Source organism: Colius striatus, chromosome 1 (genome assembly GCF_028858725.1).
Source record: "Colius striatus isolate bColStr4 chromosome 1, bColStr4.1.hap1, whole genome shotgun sequence".
Taxonomy (NCBI): domain Eukaryota; kingdom Metazoa; phylum Chordata; class Aves; order Coliiformes; family Coliidae; genus Colius; species Colius striatus.
In genome coordinates this window covers 68,604,270-68,623,551 of record NC_084759.1, presented here as the reverse complement: position 1 = coordinate 68,623,551, position 19,282 = coordinate 68,604,270, and the positions used below count along the sequence as shown (strand labels likewise).

General features: G+C 37.8%; 1 protein-coding gene across 7 annotated transcripts in view; it reads left to right on the top strand.

The window, feature by feature from the left end:
• The window catches only part of HERC2 (HECT and RLD domain containing E3 ubiquitin protein ligase 2), a 109,126-nt gene that overhangs the window by 58,186 nt on the left and 31,658 nt on the right, over positions 1-19,282 (top strand). For all 7 annotated transcript variants that reach the window (XM_061998140.1, XM_061998154.1, XM_061998165.1 and 4 more), the window contains exons 44-68: positions 112-255; positions 984-1,126; positions 1,353-1,620; positions 1,782-1,924; positions 4,152-4,250; positions 4,346-4,514; positions 4,627-4,752; positions 5,534-5,642; positions 5,789-5,928; positions 6,207-6,397; positions 8,107-8,212; positions 8,375-8,466; positions 8,982-9,157; positions 9,643-9,754; positions 10,749-10,830; positions 10,929-11,072; positions 11,639-11,729; positions 13,685-13,862; positions 14,288-14,369; positions 14,452-14,623; positions 15,410-15,554; positions 16,225-16,450; positions 17,409-17,580; positions 18,131-18,317; positions 19,091-19,231. In XM_061998140.1, the coding sequence (XP_061854124.1) occupies positions 112-255; positions 984-1,126; positions 1,353-1,620; positions 1,782-1,924; positions 4,152-4,250; positions 4,346-4,514; positions 4,627-4,752; positions 5,534-5,642; positions 5,789-5,928; positions 6,207-6,397; positions 8,107-8,212; positions 8,375-8,466; positions 8,982-9,157; positions 9,643-9,754; positions 10,749-10,830; positions 10,929-11,072; positions 11,639-11,729; positions 13,685-13,862; positions 14,288-14,369; positions 14,452-14,623; positions 15,410-15,554; positions 16,225-16,450; positions 17,409-17,580; positions 18,131-18,317; positions 19,091-19,231 (3,638 nt within the window). The remainder of the gene's footprint in view (positions 1-111; positions 256-983; positions 1,127-1,352; positions 1,621-1,781; positions 1,925-4,151; positions 4,251-4,345; positions 4,515-4,626; positions 4,753-5,533; positions 5,643-5,788; positions 5,929-6,206; positions 6,398-8,106; positions 8,213-8,374; positions 8,467-8,981; positions 9,158-9,642; positions 9,755-10,748; positions 10,831-10,928; positions 11,073-11,638; positions 11,730-13,684; positions 13,863-14,287; positions 14,370-14,451; positions 14,624-15,409; positions 15,555-16,224; positions 16,451-17,408; positions 17,581-18,130; positions 18,318-19,090; positions 19,232-19,282) is intronic.

The window sequence follows — 19,282 nt, the reverse complement described above, 5'->3', positions numbered from 1 at the left end:
ACACTGAGTTAAGATAGAACTGATTTTTAGACTGAGTTTGTATTAATAGAAGCCTTTCTTCTCAAATACAAGAGATTTGTTGTGCTAATAGTTGCTTAATATTTCGAATAGGTCAAGTGGACTTGGATCTGCTACGATGCCAGCAATTAAAGCTGTACATATTGAAAGCAGGTCGAGCTCTGCTTTCTCACCAGGATACACTAAGGCAGATCTTGTCTCAGCCAGCTGTTCAGGACTGTGCATCAAATCCTGCAGGTATTCTGAAATGCAACCTGAGTGTGTTGCTGTTTGCTTAGATGGTAGATAGAGTATTTGACTATAACTCGCCCTAATTGTAGTTGAAATGTAGAGATTAAGTTTGCCCTTTGAAGACTAAAAGATTAAAATTCAGGAATGTTCTAACCTTATGTATTAAAATGATTTTGAATTTTTAACCTGGATTTTGAAGACTAAGGGAATCAAGACTTTGAACCTTGAAATATTAGTTAGGTAAATTTGTAAGTCTTAGTAAGCTTTGTAAGTAATTTTAAAAACTTCTGGACTTTTTCAGTGGTTTCTTTTTCTGCTTCAGAACTTAAATTATGAGTTCTAAATTGGCTGTTCCTTTTGCTTCAAATGTTTTTCAGTTTCCAGTGAAACAGTTACCAATATATAGTGTCTTAAGCATAGTCTTTATAATAATCTTTATGCAAGAAGGTTGACTATGAAGATACTTGTGCAAATTCACTGTCCACTGCGCAGTTTCTGCTAGACATGTTCTAGGTGCACTTTACTAAAACTATTGTTTATCTACAAATTTCTCATTTACTTACTTTTTTGCGTTGAGGTTGACACACGTGATTTAGTCTTAAATGTGTGATTCCCGTGGAGAGGAAATATAGGAGAAATAACAGTGTATTTGATCAAGCAGTAGTTCCCAGAATAAGTCTCCCAATTGACTTATTTTAACCAAAACCATGTAATATTGATGTTTTTCTTTCAAGAGGATGGAGCAGTTGCCTCTCCTGACATAGGAGATATGTCACCTGAAGGACCTCAGCCTCCCATGATTCTCTTACAGCAACTTTTGACAGCTGCTACACAACCATCACCCGTGAAAGCAATATTTGACAAACAGGAGCTTGAGGTAGAGTCTGTTTTCTGATAAGTCACCTAGTAAACCAGTCTTTCTAATTCACATTCCAATTTAAACTTGTTAAGCTCTAGGTTTAAAAAAAAAGTGACACTCAACCCTTTTTGACAAATAAGCTCTAATTTTAGAGACACACACACACACACACACATAAAAAAATAATAAATGTGCTTGTTTTACTTAGACTGATTTATTTATTTGTTTATTTGTTCTCATTTAGGCTGCTGCTTTGGCAGTATGCCAGTATCTGGCTGTAGAATCTACCCATCCTTCAACTCCAGTGTTTGAAGACTGCAGCTCTAGTGAAGCTACAACACCTATCACAGTGCAACGTATCCGACCCACAAAAGTGAAGAAACGCAAGCAGTCTCCAATTCCACCCCTCCCTATTGTAGTTCAACTTATGGAAATGGGATTTCCTAGGAAAAACATAGAATTTGCACTGAAATCTCTGTCTGGAACCTCTGGAAGTGCCTCTGGATTACCAGGTATTTAATTAAGTTAAATTAATGATGCTAGAAGGAACAGGAAAGTTACAAGCAACTTAAAATACTAATTACAGGGAAGCAATTATTAGTTCTCTGTTTGGGTACTGTCTTAAGAATGTCAGAAAATCCTGTAGACAGACTAAGCTTGTTTTCTGTGTTAGGAGTGGAAGCCTTGGTTGGATGGTTGCTGGATCATCCTGATGTTCAAATTACGGATCTCTCTGATGCTGATACTATCTCTGATGAGTATTCAGATGAAGAAATAGCAGAGGAGGTAGAAGAAGCTGAAGCTGCTTGTCCAGTGGTAAGTATCAATTCACTAAAACCTAAGTTGGGGTAGCTTGGCTGCAAATATTGTAGTTCTTGGATTGGAGGAAGGAAAGGCTGGAGCTGTTGTCTACCTTGACTTTAGTAAGGCATTTGACACTTTCTCAGAGTGTTCTCTTAGGGAAATTGGCTGTTCTTGGCTTGGATGGGTATACAGTTTCCTGGGTGAAAAACTGGTTAGATGAAGTCCAAAAGGTCAATGGAGTTAAATCTGGTTGGCAGCTGGGCACGAGGCAGAGGCACCTGGGAGTATTGGTTGACAGCCAGCTGAACATGAGCCAGCAGTGTGCCCAGGTGGGCAAGAAGGCCAATGACATCCTGGCCTGTATCAGTAACAGTGTTATCAGCGGGAGGAAGGAGCTGATCATTGCCCTGTACTCAGCTTTGGTTAGGCTGCACCTTGAGTACTGTGTCCAGTGTTGGGCCCCTCTTTACAAGAAGGACATTGAGGTGCTGGAGAGGATACAGAGGCAGGCTACCAAGCTAGTAAAGGATTTGGAACACATCTCCTATGAGGAATGACTGAGGGATCTGAGGCTGTTTAGCCTGGAGAATAGAAGGCTCGGGGAGACCTTATCACTCCTTACAGCTACCTGAAAGGAAATTGTAGCAAGATGGTCATTGGCCTATTCTCCCTAGTAACAGGCCTCAAGTTGCACCAGGGGAGGCTCGGGCTGGATATGAAGAGGAATTTCTTTGCTGAAAGGATTATCAGGCATTTGAATGGGCTGCCCAGGGAGTAGTGGAGTCACTATCCCTGTAGGTGTTTGAGACGGGTGGATGTTACACTTAGGGAAATAGTCTAGTGGTTAATAGGGCTAGGGCAAAGGCTGGACTTGATGGTCTTAAAGGTCTCTTCCAGCTGGAAGGATTCTATGATTCTTTCATATTATGAGCTTGTTTAGAGTACAAAGGCATTGTATTATCCCAGGCTTCAAGATTGTAACAAGGACCACATTTGCCATGTTCCTAAGGCATGTAATGAAAGAACTCAAGAATAATTTGAAAAGATTTATGTCTGAGTAGCACAAGGGAAGAGTGGAATGAAGGTAGATGTTTCACTAGTGGTAGCTGTAAGTCTCCTTGGTAGTTGATCTCAGTTTCATCTGAAATAGCCAATGCCATAGGATATTAGTTGTCCTTTTTTAAAAATTTACTTGTTTTTTTTCCCCCAGTTTCTTTTTATCTTGTCTGAAAAACAAATGTATGTTGGCTACAAGGTATGACTGAGGAATTAATAAATAGCAAAAGGATGTCAGTGAAATAACTTGTTTTTTTCCTTACAAAAGTTATTTCCACTTATTGGTGATAAAAAGACCTTTATAATGTCTATTGACTGTGGTGGCTTTAATGCAATTTTATATTAGTCTTCTGTAGACTTTCAGAAGCTGTTTCATTGAGGAAATGGATTCCATATTTCTGTTTATTTAAGAAATTATGTTGAGTTTTCTGGCACACATGGCATTTTCTGATTGAAAGAAATGGATTATATTTAGAGAGAAATCAACTAGATGTCCAGTTCTGATATCTTTATCAGTATTGCAGTGAGAAACTGCTCTGTGTTGCCTTGAATGAAAAAACATTTAATGCTCAAAACAGAACAGAGTTTTCTGAACATTCTCGTTACAGCTGGAATGCAATAGTTGCTTAATTTTTTTTAAATTAATGTATCTTGAAAGGAATAATTTCTGATAACAGCATTCTTATTTTGGTCAGCTTGTATTTCTAAGAGAGTGCTTTAAATCCCATTATATTAGATAACACAAATGTTAGTAGTGTCATTCGGGTAGGAAATGATCAGTCACCACAGCTTTTTTGTTTTTTTACCTCTCCAAACATGTAGCCTAATAAGTGGAGTGTGAATGTGTATATGCAAGGCTAAGTAGATTACTCACAAATATTTCTTTTGGTTTAATTTTGTTTGGTAAACAGATTTCATAAAAGCAACTTGCAGCTTATTTCACACATTTTGAGAATTTGCAGCTTGCAATTCTTTTAGTTTGGAAACTAAACTTGAATTTGAAGTAGATTATAAATGTTAGCCCTAAACTGAGTTGACCTGTGGAAGAATTTTTTGTGTTTTGTTATGCAGCTTGAATATTACATGTGGGTTTTTTTTGTCGAGTCTCTACTAATAATTTTACTTATCTGAATTGAAAACAAATGTTGTGACTGTTAGATGTTTATTGTTTATTTTTTTCCAGTCAAATGGTGCTGTTGTCACGGAGAGCCAGACCTATAAGAAACGAGCTGATTTCTTAAGTAACGATGACTATGCTGTGTATGTGAGGGAGAATATTCAGGTAAGCGTGATGATCAAAAGCTGTATTGAAACTACATTTCTCCAGGTACAGATGTCTTTGCATAGCTATGCCATTCTATTTGCCCTCTTTCCTAGGTGGGGATGATGGTTAGATGCTGCAGAACCTATGAGGAAGTTTGTGAAGGAGACGTAGGAAAAGTTATTAAATTGGATCGAGATGGATTGCATGACCTGAACGTACAGTGTGATTGGCAACAAAAGGGTGGTACTTACTGGGTCAGATATATCCATGTTGAGCTTTTAGGTAAGTTCACTGCTAACTGTTTTTCAATGAAAACCAGAATGATACACCAAGGACAAAATGTGTTTTGAGAGAAAAAACCCACTCACCGTGCATTTATTCTTGCAACTGCTAGGATTCCCACTGCAGAGTTCTGCCTCTCATATCAAGATTGGTGATAAAGTGCGTGTGAAAAGCTCAGTAACCACACCCAAATACAAATGGGGATCAGTTACTCACCGAAGTGTGGGAGTTGTCAAAGGTATGTTCAAAGTGGGGCATAAGGAGTTAATAAAACTGAAAACTGTGTGAGCTTTCTGCAGTGTTTAAGGAGAGAATCTTCTAGACACACTTAACAAATCACGCTGTTTTGTGGGCTATTGCATGGTGATAGGAGAGTACAGAATGCATTTGGTATCTGTGACAAATTTGTAGACATGTACTCCGTGGCAGCTCATTTTGTTAGAGTGTTCATCTGCTCTTTGAAGAATTCCATTTGCATACAGTAAAGGTCTTTCAGAATCTGTGCAGCTTCCTGTTGTAGTTCTCATTTGTACTTTGGATGAATCATAATTGGTTTTCTATAAGAATGAAATCTACCTTGAAGACTTCCATATGAAGTAAAGAGAAAGCGTGGTGCACTGGTGTCAAGCTGTAAGGGATGTTAGAGAAGTAATCTGTGGGGCATAGATAGGGGACAGGTATAGATGGGGCATAGAGGTACAGATTTTAGTCATATTGTTGTATTTGTGCATAGAAGTACTCTCTCTCTTTAGGAGCTATTTTTAAAAAGGAAGAAAAAAAATCACAGTCAAGGAATTTAAATATAATAATACATATCTTAAAATCTTTAGAACTTCCTTTCCCTCTGCCCCTCTCTGGGGTACTTGATGAAATTAATACATAGTTCCACTAAAATAATAGATTAGTTTTTCCATGTAATGTGTATTATGTGTTTCTACTCTGATGATGCACTGGACACTTTCTGCTTCATTTCATAGAGATTTGCATTGCATTGTATTTTCTGCATGTTTTTGTTTCAGCTTTCAGTGCCAATGGAAAAGATGTCATTGTAGACTTTCCTCAGCAGTCTCATTGGACTGGCTTGTTGTCTGAAATGGAACTTGTCCCCAGCATTCATCCCGGAGTCACGTAAGTGATGATCTATGTTTTTCTAAATGTACGTGAGTTATCCCTTAGCCTTATTGTCTTGATTCCATTGTCTTTATTTGTGTTATGATTAACTTGTACCGTGAAAACTGCTAGAAATATATTTACTTGTTCTTTTCTGAAACCAGGTGTGATGGCTGTCAGATGTTTCCTATCAATGGGCCTAGATTCAAGTGCAGAAACTGTGATGATTTTGACTTTTGTGAAACCTGTTTTAAAACCAGGAAGCATAACACTCGACATACTTTTGGCAGGATAAATGAACCAGGTAAGTTACAGAATCTGAGAGTTTAATTTGAAATGCATTGAATTTCTTTTGTAATAAAGCGGTTCTAAACTTCAGCTGCTTAACATAATAAAGTTATTGTTCTGTGTAACTCTAGACAACAAAACATTTTTAGCAGATCGTAGCACTGTATTCTGCTTTTAGATTATGTAACTGAAATCTTTGATTTTGTCATATAGCCTTTCACGTTGCTTATGGGTTTAGTAAGAGCAATTTTCTTTGGGATGTATATGCTTCACATGTTTCACTTAACCCTGCAGGTCAGTCTCCAGTGTTTTGTGGGCGTTCTGGAAAGCAGCTGAAGAGACGGCATAGTAGCCAGCGGGGAATGTTACTGGATGATTGGTCAAGAATAGTTAAGAACTTGAATGTATCATCCTCTGTGAATCAAGCTTCACGTCTTATTGATGGTAGTGAGCAGTGCTGGCAGTCTTCTGGCTCACAAGGAAAGGTAACTTTAAGCTATAACTGGCATACTTTCGTCTTCTTAAGAGGATAAGTATTTACCTTAGTGAAATGTATTTGTTTACCTTCATATAAGGTAAGAGTAGTAAAACCAGATATTTGAAGTTCAAAACTTTCTTCATAGTAAATGTGTTTTGTTATTTCAAAGGTGTACTTCATGTTTCATGTAAACTGCAATGAACTTGTGTGATGTCTGTAATACAGGGTAGTTATTCTATTCTTTAGTTGGTTGTATGATTACAGTTGCCTTTTCAATATAACAATGGCAATTGTTCTTAACAATCACATTGATTATATTTCACTTAAGTGAGTTTGTTGCAATATGAAAAGCACTTATGTTCTCACTAGTTAAAACTGCCTCTGAGCACTCCCTCACTTGCACAGAATCAGGATTATCTAAAACAAAACCATATGACAAAGTGCGTCTTCTAGATACTGCTTGAACTCTGACAGGCTTGCTGCTGTGACTACTTCTCTAGAACCCTTGTTCCAGTGAGTGACCACCCTCTCAGTGAAGAGTTTTTTTTTTCCTAATGTCCAATCTCAACTTCCTCTGACACAGCATCATTCCATTATCTTATTTCTTATCACTGGTCACCAGAGAGAGATCAGCTCCTCCTCCTTCACTGCCTCTCTTGAGGAATATGAAGATGGTAATGATGTCACCCCTTCAGCCTTTTCTTCCCCAAGCTTAACAAACCAAGTGCCAAATGAATCTCACAAGTCTTGCCCTCAAGACCTTTCACCATCTTGATCTCTCTCCTTTGGACACTCTGTAATAGAGTGATGGTCTCATATTGAGGTGCCCAAAACTGCCCACTGCTCTTAAGGTGGGGTCACACCAGTGCAGGGTAAGGTGTGAAAATCCTCTCCCTTTAATAAGTAGCGATGCTGTGCTTGATGCACCCCAGGGCACCGTTGGCCCTTTTAGCTGCCAGGGCACACTGTTAACCCATATTCAACTTCAGACCCGACCCCAGATTTCTTTCTGTGAGGCTGTCCTCCAGCCTCTTGTCTCTCAATTTGTGAATGTAAGCAGGATTATTCCATCCCAGATGGAGAACCCAGGACTTGATCTTGTTAAATTTCATATGACTGGTGATTTTCCACTTCTATAATGTATCCAAATTTCTCTATAGAGCCTTTCTACCCTTGAGGGAGTCCACAGCTGCTCCTAGTAGCTGGAACGCAGAAAGTTCCATTTAAACATAAGAAGAAATTATTTTACTGTTCAGGCGAGGGAGCCCTGGCACAGGCTGCCCAGAGGGTTGTGGAGTCTCCTTCCTTGGAGGTCTTCAAGACCCGCCTGGACACATTCCTGTGTGACCTGATCTGGGTTGACCTGCTTCTGCAGGGGCATTGGACTAGGTGATCTCTAAAGATCCCTTCCAACCCTACCATTCTATGAAATTGTCTTATTTCTTGATCTCCAGTGGTATTGTGCTTTCCCAGTCTTCTTGCTGGTGTTGCTCTTGGGTGAAATAAATAATTTGCTGCAACTGTTTTTCTTATATTTGGAGATCAGACAGGCAAGAAGTTCATAAGGTCATTTTCCTTTGGCCAGTTCCCATGCATTGCTGCTGTTGTGTACCTTTCACAAAGGTTTTTAATGCTTTCTTCAAAAACAGCATATATTTATTCCTGTTAACTGATGATCCTAATAATACTATCTGAAATTCTCCATTTTTCCCCTAGCACTGGATTCGCTTGGAGATATTTCCCGATGTTCTTGTTCACAGACTGAAGATGATAGTGGACCCTGCAGACAGCAGTTACATGCCCTCTTTAGTTGTGGTTTCAGGTAAGTGTGCTCTCTGAGGAATCTGAAAACATTTTCATTTTTTGTACTTTCACCAGTAGATTTTATCTGGTTTCAGTGAATATAGTCATCTATTTAATATGCACAGTGCTTGTTTATGAAACATCATATCTTAAGTTTTTTTCTCTGTGTTGTGCTTTCTAGGGGGGAATTCCTTAAATAACCTTATAGAGCTAAAGACAATCAATATAAATCCTACAGACACCACAGTGCCTCTTCTCAGTGATTGTACAGAAGTAAGTGAAGTATGAAAATTACTCTTGCATGCATCAGGAAAATATTTTGTTGCAAGAGGTGGATGAAAAGCATTGTCTAGAAGTTTCATAAAGTTAATTATCCCAATAAGTTTTACTGTAATGACAGTGTATTTCTGTAATAACCTTAGTAGTAAAGATATTTTAGTTTTTATTTCTGTGAATCAATGTGCATATGAACCAATAATACATGCGAATAAAGTTAAATTTGGGTGGTGTGATAAAACTTATTTTGGATAGCAGTTCTGATCTTTTTTAGTAAAAGCAAGGAAGAATGCATAATGAATTGTTAGAAGATAGGAATTGAAATTATTCTCAAATGGGGCCATATGTTTGTCTTAAAGTATGAATTATGTAGAGCTGAAAAGCCAAATATTTAAAGTTACAGATTCATTTTGTTAAGCAGACAAAGTCAAGCAAATGTTCTAATTCTTGCCTATGTTTTATAAAGTTATATAGAAACCAAAATGTGGCAATTTAGGGTTTTTCCTTTGTAGTACCACAGGTACATTGAGATTGCAATCAAGCAGTGCAGAAGTTCTGGGATTGATTGTAAAATACATGGCCTCAGCATACTGGGCCGGATACGTGCAGAGGATGAAGATTTGGCTGCAGTCCCTTTCCTTGCTTCTGATAATGAGGAAGAGGATGATGATAAAGCTAACACTGGGAGGTAGGTTGTTGCAAGAGTAGGGGGGAAATAATAAAGAACCTTAGTGTCTACACATTCCTCTAATTCAGGGTATGATTACAAGAGCAATTTATTTAGGTCGAATGGTACTAAAGAGGAATCAGCATTGTTAGAATAGTAAGTGGGTCATTTGCTGACAACTTATTTAGGATTTTCACACTGGTAAGATGGTACCATTTTGTACAGCTCTTCTGGAGTATACTTGAAGCTGAAGACCTAAAAACTCAATATGTTTGGATTTGGTATGTGACACCGTTTTTAATTTACCAGTATTTACCATTGCTCAGCAAAGCATTTCAACTTTACTGGGTTATTTTTCCTGTTTTTTATAGCCACCAATTAACTGTGGTGGTTGTAGTTTGAGTATTGTAACTGTTCCAGACTGTCAAGTCAGTAAATACAGGAAAAAGTGCTTGTACTATGGCATGCAGAGTGCTAAACTGACTGTTTTTTCTCCATATGTTCAGCCTTGTTAGAAAGAAGGCATCTGGGCTTGAATCAGCAGCTACAATAAGAACCAAAGTTTTTGTTTGGGGACTGAATGACAAAGACCAATTAGGAGGACTAAAAGGTTCCAAGGTATGTTTATTGTCTTCCTACTTGAGTACAAAACAGTAGCAGCCAAAACCAAAATGTTCAAGTCTCACAGAACTCAAAGTTAATTCCAATTCAATCACATTTTAGAACTTATTATCAAAAGCTACGAAGGCATTTTAATGGATTTTTACTTGTTGAGACGTATATTTCTGCTGTGTAGAAAATTGGAGAAAACTTGCATTTCGGTCATTATTCTGAAATACGATTTGATCTTTAGCAGCCACTTCATCATGTATTTTAGATGATAGTGGACTAATTGTTCTAAAAATGTGTAGCACTCTATATATTTACAATTATATTCCTTTTGAGTTTGCGTGCATGAAATGAGGGTATTGGTGAACTTTTCTAGATATTGCTTGTACCTGGAACTGATGTAATCATCAGAAAAAAAGCTAAATTCCAATGGAATGATTGATGGGACTTGATTACAGTTCAGGGTAATTTGAGAAGAATTTCTGTCCTGTGTGCAGCAATTTATGCATAATTTTTTAATAAAATGCAAGATGGGAGATACATGACAAAAGTTTAAAGAGTTTAAGAATACCGTTAGTCTGAAAGTTATGTTAAGAGAGTATGTATTTCATTTGTGTTGTAAATAAAATGTGTAGTATTATATGCATACAGTGCCTTTCAGGAAACAGAAAGTTAACCTTCACTGCATTCTTCAATTTTCTCAAAGAGACTTTACTAAAAGGAAAGTCCATGTTTATATCAGATTTCACTTAATTTCTTAAGTTTTGTATTTATCATGGTTTCAATATTAAATGATTTTTCTTGGTTTCTGTCTTTTGCCTGGTGTATGTTTCCTGGAATGTCTGAAGTGCCTGAATAATATGGAGGGTTTCATCTATTTTGGTTTTCTTTAAAAAAAGTTACCTATTAGATTAACTGGTTTATCACTTCAGAATAGCTCTTCTTTTTAAAGTATAAACCTTTAAAGTGTATTGTAATGACGTTTATTTCCTATCTACTCTAGATAAAAGTCCCATCTTTTTCTGAAACCCTATCTGCCTTGAATGTGATCCAAGTTGCTGGAGGATCCAAAAGCCTTTTTGCAGGTAATATAAGTTCAAAATAAATACAATTATTTAAGGACAGAAGCAGATTTCTATCTGTGAAACATTAATGATGTTTCAAACTTTCTCCTTCATTTTAGTGACTGTAGAGGGTAAAGTCTATGCTTGTGGAGAAGCCACAAATGGAAGACTGGGTTTAGGAATATCTAGTGGAACTGTGCCTATTCCCCGCCAGATTACAGCTCTCAGTAACTATGTGGTAAAGAAGGTGGCTGTTCACTCAGGTAATGGCTACTGCTATTCTTATATGTACACCCCTCCCTCCAGATAGTAAGCTTGAGAATAGTTGCTGTGCCATTTTCTTGGGTGCTCTAATGTTCCAGCATGGCTGATATTTTAAAGTTTTAAAATCAATTCAGGTTATTACATTCTGTCTACTGCATAAAATATTAGATTAAATCTGTGAATTTCATCTATACATGATTTCTTACTTGCTGGAAGTTTTGTAACTTCTGAATAGCTTTTTGATCTGATCCAAAGAAAGTGTTTTGATTTTTTTTAATATTGCTAAATGATGGGTGTTTCTTTTTTCTTGCAGCACTAAAAATAACAAATTGAGTGATTGTTTCTTTTTTTTTAATATGCCAGGAATTCTACTCTCATAAAAGCTTTGTGTTTTAAATTAAATCATGTTAAAAACTCTGAAAGAAAAAAGTGATGTGTATTGGTTTGAAAGGCTTGTACAATTACTTTGTGGAAGTACAGCAGTGTCAAATTTCTGAGATTTTTTTTCTTAGACCTGCTGCCCACTTGAAAACTTAGAAATGTCAACTTCTCTTTACACTTGCAGGTGGCCGGCATGCTATGGCATTAACTGTTGATGGAAAGGTGTTTTCATGGGGTGAAGGAGATGATGGCAAACTTGGTCACTTCAGTCGAATGTAAGGATACCAATTTGGTCTGTTTTCAGTAAGAGAACATATATGTTTTATGTTTGTCGTGGTTTAGGCCCATCAGGGAACAAAAGACCACGATTAGCCTCAAGTCCTGAAGAGGCTGAGAATTGCCAGAGGGCAGGGAGAGCTTAATTGTTGCTTAAGATTCAGGACAAAACAGAGCAGGCTACTCGGCTTGGGGCAGAAAACAGAAAATAATTTAATGCAACATCAACTGAAGCATAACCTTAAAACCCCAAAACATAACCAAAATAAAACAACACAGAGTGGTACAACAATGAAGAGTCTGACCAGCCCTTTAAAAACACCTTCTTGCCACACCTCCCCTCTTCCCTAGCTCAGAGCCCTGATCCCCGCGTTTTTACCTCCTCCCCCGCTGAATGGGCAGGCAGTGGGGGTTTCAGTTAGTCTGTTCCTGATAGCTTCTGCCGTTTGTCCCTCCTCAGGGCAGGTGGGCTCCACACGCGTCCTCCCTGCAAGTCTGTGGGGTAACTCACACACACGACAGCCCTGCACGGGCTGCTCCGATGCGCACCCATTCCAAAGGCTGCAGCTCCTCTCTGCCTCTCGCGTGGGGCTGCTCTGCGGCACACAGGCTCTCCAGCACGGCCTGGGCCATGGCCGTCTCCCCACACAGTCCCTCGCCCGTCCGGGCTCACTCACACGGAGCTGCTGGTGGCTCTCAGTCCTGCAATGGCCCTGCATGGATTGCAGGGGTACAGCTTGCATTCTCGCCACGGCTTGCAGAGGGGTCTCTGGTCTATTGCTTCTCCTTCCTTCCTCCTTCTCTGACTGTAGGGTCTGTGAGGTCACCTCTATCTTGTATCACTCTTACACCTCCTGCCAGCACTTCAAATTCCCATCCCTAAATAGTGATCGCAGAGGCGCCAGATACCTGGAGGTGCAAAACCATAGAAATTGTACATGCCTGAACTGTATCAGTTCATAATGTAAGCCTGACAAAATATTTTATAGCCCTTTTCTTTAGACTTCAGTTCACAAACTTCTTAGCTGGAAATAAATTTCTTCTACTTTTCATTAATATGTAGTTTAATCATCCACAGGACAGCTTTAAGGAAAATGTAACCTGTGTCAGGGTTTTTCTTTGTATGTTTTGAAAGAAAAAAAAACCTCACAACAACAAAACAGTGGGCCATGGGGAAATCTTGTTTGTCATTCTGATGTATTTTGAAGAACTGCTGGAAATACGTGGAAAATTACAGTGCCCAACTCAGATGGTTAATATACAACAAATTCATAGGGATATATGTCAGATCAATTAAAAGGGAAGTCCTGATTAGAGCAGTATTGTTGTTGTTCAACAGCCTCACATTCTCTGTAATTTTATTAAAAGTGAACTCTTCAGCATTCCATGGGAGCAAATTTTCCAGAGGCCATGTGTATTTTATAAAACCTTAATCGTGACTCTGATACACCATCAATATTAGAAACCTTCAGCTGAAACTCTTCCTTAATTTAAAAAATATTGTAACCACGTGAATAGTAAAAGTTTCCAATACTCTCATGGAAGCCTTGACAATAAATTCCAGTTCTGACTTGTCTTTCATAAAGAGCAAAGTGGGAATGGGAGTGTCATCACTTAATCTTTCTATCTGGCTCTGTGTCCACAGCTAACAAATTGCTCAACTTTGAGCAATGACAAAATATCAGTTTTTAGTTGTATTATACACTTTCTGATTGACCTAATGTAACTGATGAACTGTTTTGCAGGGTATACCAAAAAAAAAATTCTTTAGGTAAACTTGTGAACTTCAGATTCATGGTGCTGCTAAAGAGTACATCTTGGAATGATCAAGTTGCATCTTCTTTTATCTTTAGGTTACTATTAGTGCATAAATTTTTTTGGATTATGAAGGTTAGAGTATATTGCGTAACTATTTCATAATTAATGCTTTGAATCCTTTACTGATTTTCTCTAGGAACTGTGATAAACCCAGACTGATTGAAGCGTTGAAAACCAAACGCATCCGGGATATTGCTTGTGGCAGTTCTCACAGTGCTGCCATTACCTCTAGTGGTGAACTGTATACGTGGGGTCTTGGAGAATATGGAAGGCTAGGACACGGAGACAATACCACACAGCTGAAGCCTAAGATGGTAAAATAAATGTTTCTTGTCTCTGATGAAACGTGGATGTGTGTATTTGTTTAATAAATAATAAAATGAAGCTAAACTGAGGCCAAAACCTGTGAAAGCACCATGAGACATAATTTTGGAGTGATCTAAATTAGGTTTTTGTACACATACAGGAAAGCTTTTTCAGAAAAGCCAGAAAGATCTAGTCTTTTTTTTGAGAAGTGATGTGAGACAGGTAGTGCTGCTTTGAACATTGGTGTCCTGCATCTACTTTGAAATATAGTTGAAAGATAACACTGTCATGGAGCACTGTTGCATCCTGAGCAAGGCTTGGTAGTACTTCAGGCCAGGCACAGTGAATAAGATTAGTCATAAGAGCTTGAAAATATCTGTAAAGTTTTAAAACCTAGCATCTTTGAAATGCTTTGCTTACTTCTGTTTTATAGGTTAAAGTGCTCCTTGGCCACCGTGTCATTCAGGTTGCTTGTGGAAGCAGAGATGCTCAGACTCTTGCTTTGACAGATGAAGGTAGGACTGTTTCGCTCCAAAAGCTTTCTAGCACGTGGCAATACTGTGATCATTGTTTGACCTGAAATTTGGTGTTTGTTAGGTTTGGTGTTTTCTTGGGGTGATGGTGATTTTGGAAAACTTGGCCGAGGAGGAAGTGAAGGATGCAACATTCCTCAGAACATTGAAAGGCTGAACGGCCAAGGCGTTTGTCAGATTGAGTGTGGTGCTCAGTTCTCATTGGCACTGACCAAGTCAGGAGTGGTATGGACATGGTATGTTACTTTTGCCAAAAAGTAATTATTAACAAAGCAATTGCTAAGTATGTGTGGCATTTATTGATATTTGACTGTCTTAACTCCACCTATGCCTCATCAACTTCTCTGTTATAAATTACACAGTACTGTATAACAGGTGTACTGATATACAGGTGTATATCAATATTCACCTCCAGCATAAAGTAATTTTTATTGAGGAAAAATTGGTAGTGGTGAGCAGCAAAAGTGAGTGAATGGTTGCTAAAGTCACAGTGGAGATCTCAAGTTTTTTTCTTAGAGACATTTTAAGACACATTACTTTTGCACATGGTATAATTTTAGTGCGATTTGTGTGTAACCGTTTTAGAGTATTTAAATTATGGAGACTTGCAGCAGTATGAAAAAAACCTAAATTCTGAAAATGTTTTAGTTCCCAGATATTTTTTTCACATGAGTAGACTTGTAAAAGGATCTGTTACTATTAGATTTATCCACTGTAGTATATAACTGTCCAAGTCTAGCAAAACATATAAATTGTGTAGGTATTTATAATTGCAGTATTTCTGTAATAGAGGAAATTCATTGTAATCACAATTGCACTATGTACAAAAAAATAACTGTAATGGTGCCTGTTGTATACTGAGGTGAAAAGTTACGGAGTCATAGACTGCAGTTATTCTCTGTTTTTGGGCATTTGTAATTGAGATTTGAAGAATGTGCTAGTTGGTGGTAAATTAAGCTCCATTGACAGGAATGTGTAAACAATATAACAGTTTTGAGTTCTACATTTACTATCTGTTGCAGGGGTAAAGGCGACTACTTCAGGCTAGGCCACGGCACAGATGTACATGTACGAAAGCCACAAGTTGTGGAAGGACTGAGGGGTAAAAAGATTGTGCACGTGGCTGTGGGTGCACTTCATTGTCTGGCGGTTACTGACAGTGGACAGGTACTGTGCATCACTCCTTCCTTGATCCAGAAAGTAATAAATGAAACCTTTGAAGAAGAAGAATATAATAGCATGTGTAATAGCTGATTAAATGGAATAAAATTTTCCGATGATATTTTTCAAGTCCTGAATAAATACAAACGTCATTGTAATTTAAAATATATTAGCTTTCATATTATTATTGGAGTTTAAATGATGTTGTTGTCATGGTAGCTTTTGTAATACTTTCCTAGTTTCTCTATTACCTCAAGCTTCTCATGCTTGAAATGCAGTAGTCAAGAGCATTCTGGACAGATTATTCTGCTGTGATCCAGAATTATCATTACTGTAATGTTGATTCAGATCCCCAATGTAATTACTGTGCAACTAATTCTTCTAGCTTACCGTTCACTGTGAACATTGGGTAACTTATGAGTAAAATAATGATTTACGAATTGGGAGTAATTTATGAATTGTCTGATTAAGCGCTGCTTTGCTTTATTTTACTTTCCTGTTAATGTATGATAATGCTACCTTATTTCACAGAAAAAAAAAAAGTCATGGTAATAGGTTCTCTAAAGTGTCCTAGATTAATAATACAAATCACTAAGATTCGTTTATAAGAATTTGAAAGAAAAAAATTAAGAGGCAAACAATGAATAAAGGACTATGTGGAAATGTTTACTGGCAGGTTTACGCTTGGGGTGACAATGACCATGGACAACAAGGCAATGGGACTACTACGGTCAATAGAAAGCCCACTCTTGTCCAGGGCTTGGAAGGCCAGAAAATCACTCGTGTTGCTTGTGGGTCTTCTCACAGTGTAGCTTGGACAACAGTGGATGTAGCTACACCATCTGTTCATGAACCGGTGCTTTTCCAGACAGCGAGGGACCCTTTAGGTGCTTCTTATCTTGGTTGGTATATATGGCCTTAAGTTGTTTCTTGTGTGTTTGCTTTTGTGGGTTTTTTTTGGAGAGTTTGTTGGGTGTGAGGTTTATTAAGTGATAGATGAGTGCAAAAAGAAAATATCTCTTGAAAACCCCAACAGAACAACTAAAAAAACTTCCAACGAAACCTTATTGAAAATGGAAAGTGTAAAGGACTTATTCAGAATCATAGAATGGTAAGGTTGGAAGGGACCTTTAGAGATCATCTAGTCCAACCCCCCTGCAGAAGCAGATTCACCTAGATCAGGTCGCATAAGTAATATTAGTTTGAACTTTTAATCATTTTTCAGGAAATTAAAAGGCCAACATGCTTTATCAAATGCTCTAAAGACTTGGTCTTTAACATATCATAGAGCTTGATGGAGGTAACGATAGATGGATGTGTGATTTCTGTAGTATTAGTCCTCTTGCATTTTACCTATTTCTATAATTCTTGATGATACTGTTACCTTCTAAGATGTGAGGTGAGAATTAGGGAGGCAAAACAACAGTGATTTGTATTGAATATGAAAACACTGTTTTGCTAATTGAACTTTTTCATGAACAAGGCAATGTGTATAAAAAAGAGCAAAAATTACGTATCTAGGATATTTGATTAATATTCTTAAGAGCACTACCTAGTAAATACTTATACTATTTGAGATTTGTGTGTAAATAAAAATTGGCTTAGATGCTGATCACCAAAATATTTATATCTGTATTAGGTTAATCTTCATGAGTATATAACTCAAGGCGAAACACTGTTTAATTGAAAGCTCTTGCTGCAGAACCTCAGACTTCAATGTTGTAACTGTAGGCACTACATTTTAAGAATGTACTGTCAAGTTAGTTTGACATTTTCTAATAAGAAATTAGATAAATCAAGTCCAGTTATGTGTTACACCATTAAAAAAATGCTCAGTCTCTCTCTTTCCCTTCACTCCAGGTGTCCCTTCAGATGCAGATTCTTCTGCTGTCAGTAACAAAATTAGTGGAGCAAACAGTTCCAAGCCGAATCGCCCTTCCCTGGCTAAGATTCTCTTATCTCTTGATGGGAACGTTGCCAAACAGCAGGCATTATCTCATATACTGATGGCATTACAAATCATGTATGCCAGGTAGGTATGCAAACATTCTTGTCTTTTGCACAATGAAAAATGACATCCTTACCATCTCTGAGGGTCTTTTGAGTCAGGTATAAATTGTTTCATAGGCCTGAGCTTCATTTAAATTTTCTTTTGATGTTGATCTCAGTTTGATGCTGTTACATTTCCTTTATGCCTGGGAAGAAAATTGTTTATTTCAGAGTGCTCAAGTAAATCATGTGAAGGAGTGTAAATAAATCATGATAAATGGTATGGAGGAAGCCGTGGGGGACAAGGTGGAAAGAACAGTAGAACTTTACAGTGCCTTCCTTATTGTTGGTAAAGCACAAAGTACTTGAGTTAAAATTTATCAAGAGGAACTCATGTAAAGTAGTGACCTTAAAATGCAGTATTTCAGCATCAAGCCCAAAAGAGAGAATGGAGATAAACTATTGCTGTAAATTCTAGAGGCTGGAAACGTTTCCCTGTTTTATTAGAACAAACTAATATCATTATTTTTTTTCCCTAAGTTCAACGAAGGAGGATGATTAGGTTTACCTTAATTTGTCCTGTGTGATTTCAGGGATGCTGTTGTCGTAGCATTGATGCCTGCAAGTATGATTGCACCAGTAGAATGTCCCTCTTCATCACCAGCACCCCCATCAGATGCTACTTCTACAGGAAGCCCTGCAAATGGAGATGAATGTGTGCTTGTAGGAGATATAGAAGAGAGGCTGAGCCCAAACCCATGGCAAGACAGGAGAGGGGAGGTAAAGTGTCGATGGAATTTTTCCATCAGTGTTTAACAGTGAAGCTGAAAAATATTGTCTCATTTAGTTTGATAATAGCAGAGATTAAGCAGTTCTTTTATGCCCTAATTTCAGGAGTGAGTACTCTGCATATGTCAGATTTGGAAAATTTAAAATTCTAGTGTGGAATCAGATTTGAACTTTCAGAATACTCTGTGTCATTTAAAAGCAGTTGTGATGATTTCTGGTAGTATTTTAGGGTTAACTTGAAAAATATTAACTGTGTGACCAGATATTAAATTTATTTTACAGGAGTGACTATTGATTTCTAAAAAGCCAAGACCAGGGGACTATTTGACAATTATATAATGAAATAATTGTAAACTTATACCACTAATGTAGACAGGGGGGCCTGAATGGAATTCTGCTCTGTTTATTTCTATTTGCTAACAAAAACCAAAAAAGGGAAGGATGGCTACTGGAGAGATCTTTTCCTTTAACAAAGTGTTCATTTGATATATTGTTAGGACTTGGCATCTACGTTTTAGTCGTCTCTGTGGGCACATTTTTATTGTATGTTTTTGTAGCAGTTGGCATTGAGGGGAGTGTTGGCTAGTTTGCCATGGTAGGGACATAAAATAGAAGATAAAAATAAAGGGAGCGACTCAGTTGGTTTTGAATTTATGACTTTTTGAATTGCTGCTGTCTTTGAACAGAAGTCCTTCCAATAAATAGTTAGACTGTTAAAGGTTTTACAGTATCTTGCAACTTTTGTTGTTATTTGCTTTGGTTAGGTTGTTTCTTCAGAAGATGCTGTGACACCGTCTGCTGTAACACCTTCAGCTGCTGCTGCCTCTTCCCGTCCTTTTATTCCAGTCACAGATGATCCGGGAGCTGCCAGCATCATTGCAGAAACCATGACAAAAACCAAAGAAGTAATGTTTTCAATACCTTCCAAGTTCTTGCTGTGTTTCTATCAAAGCAGT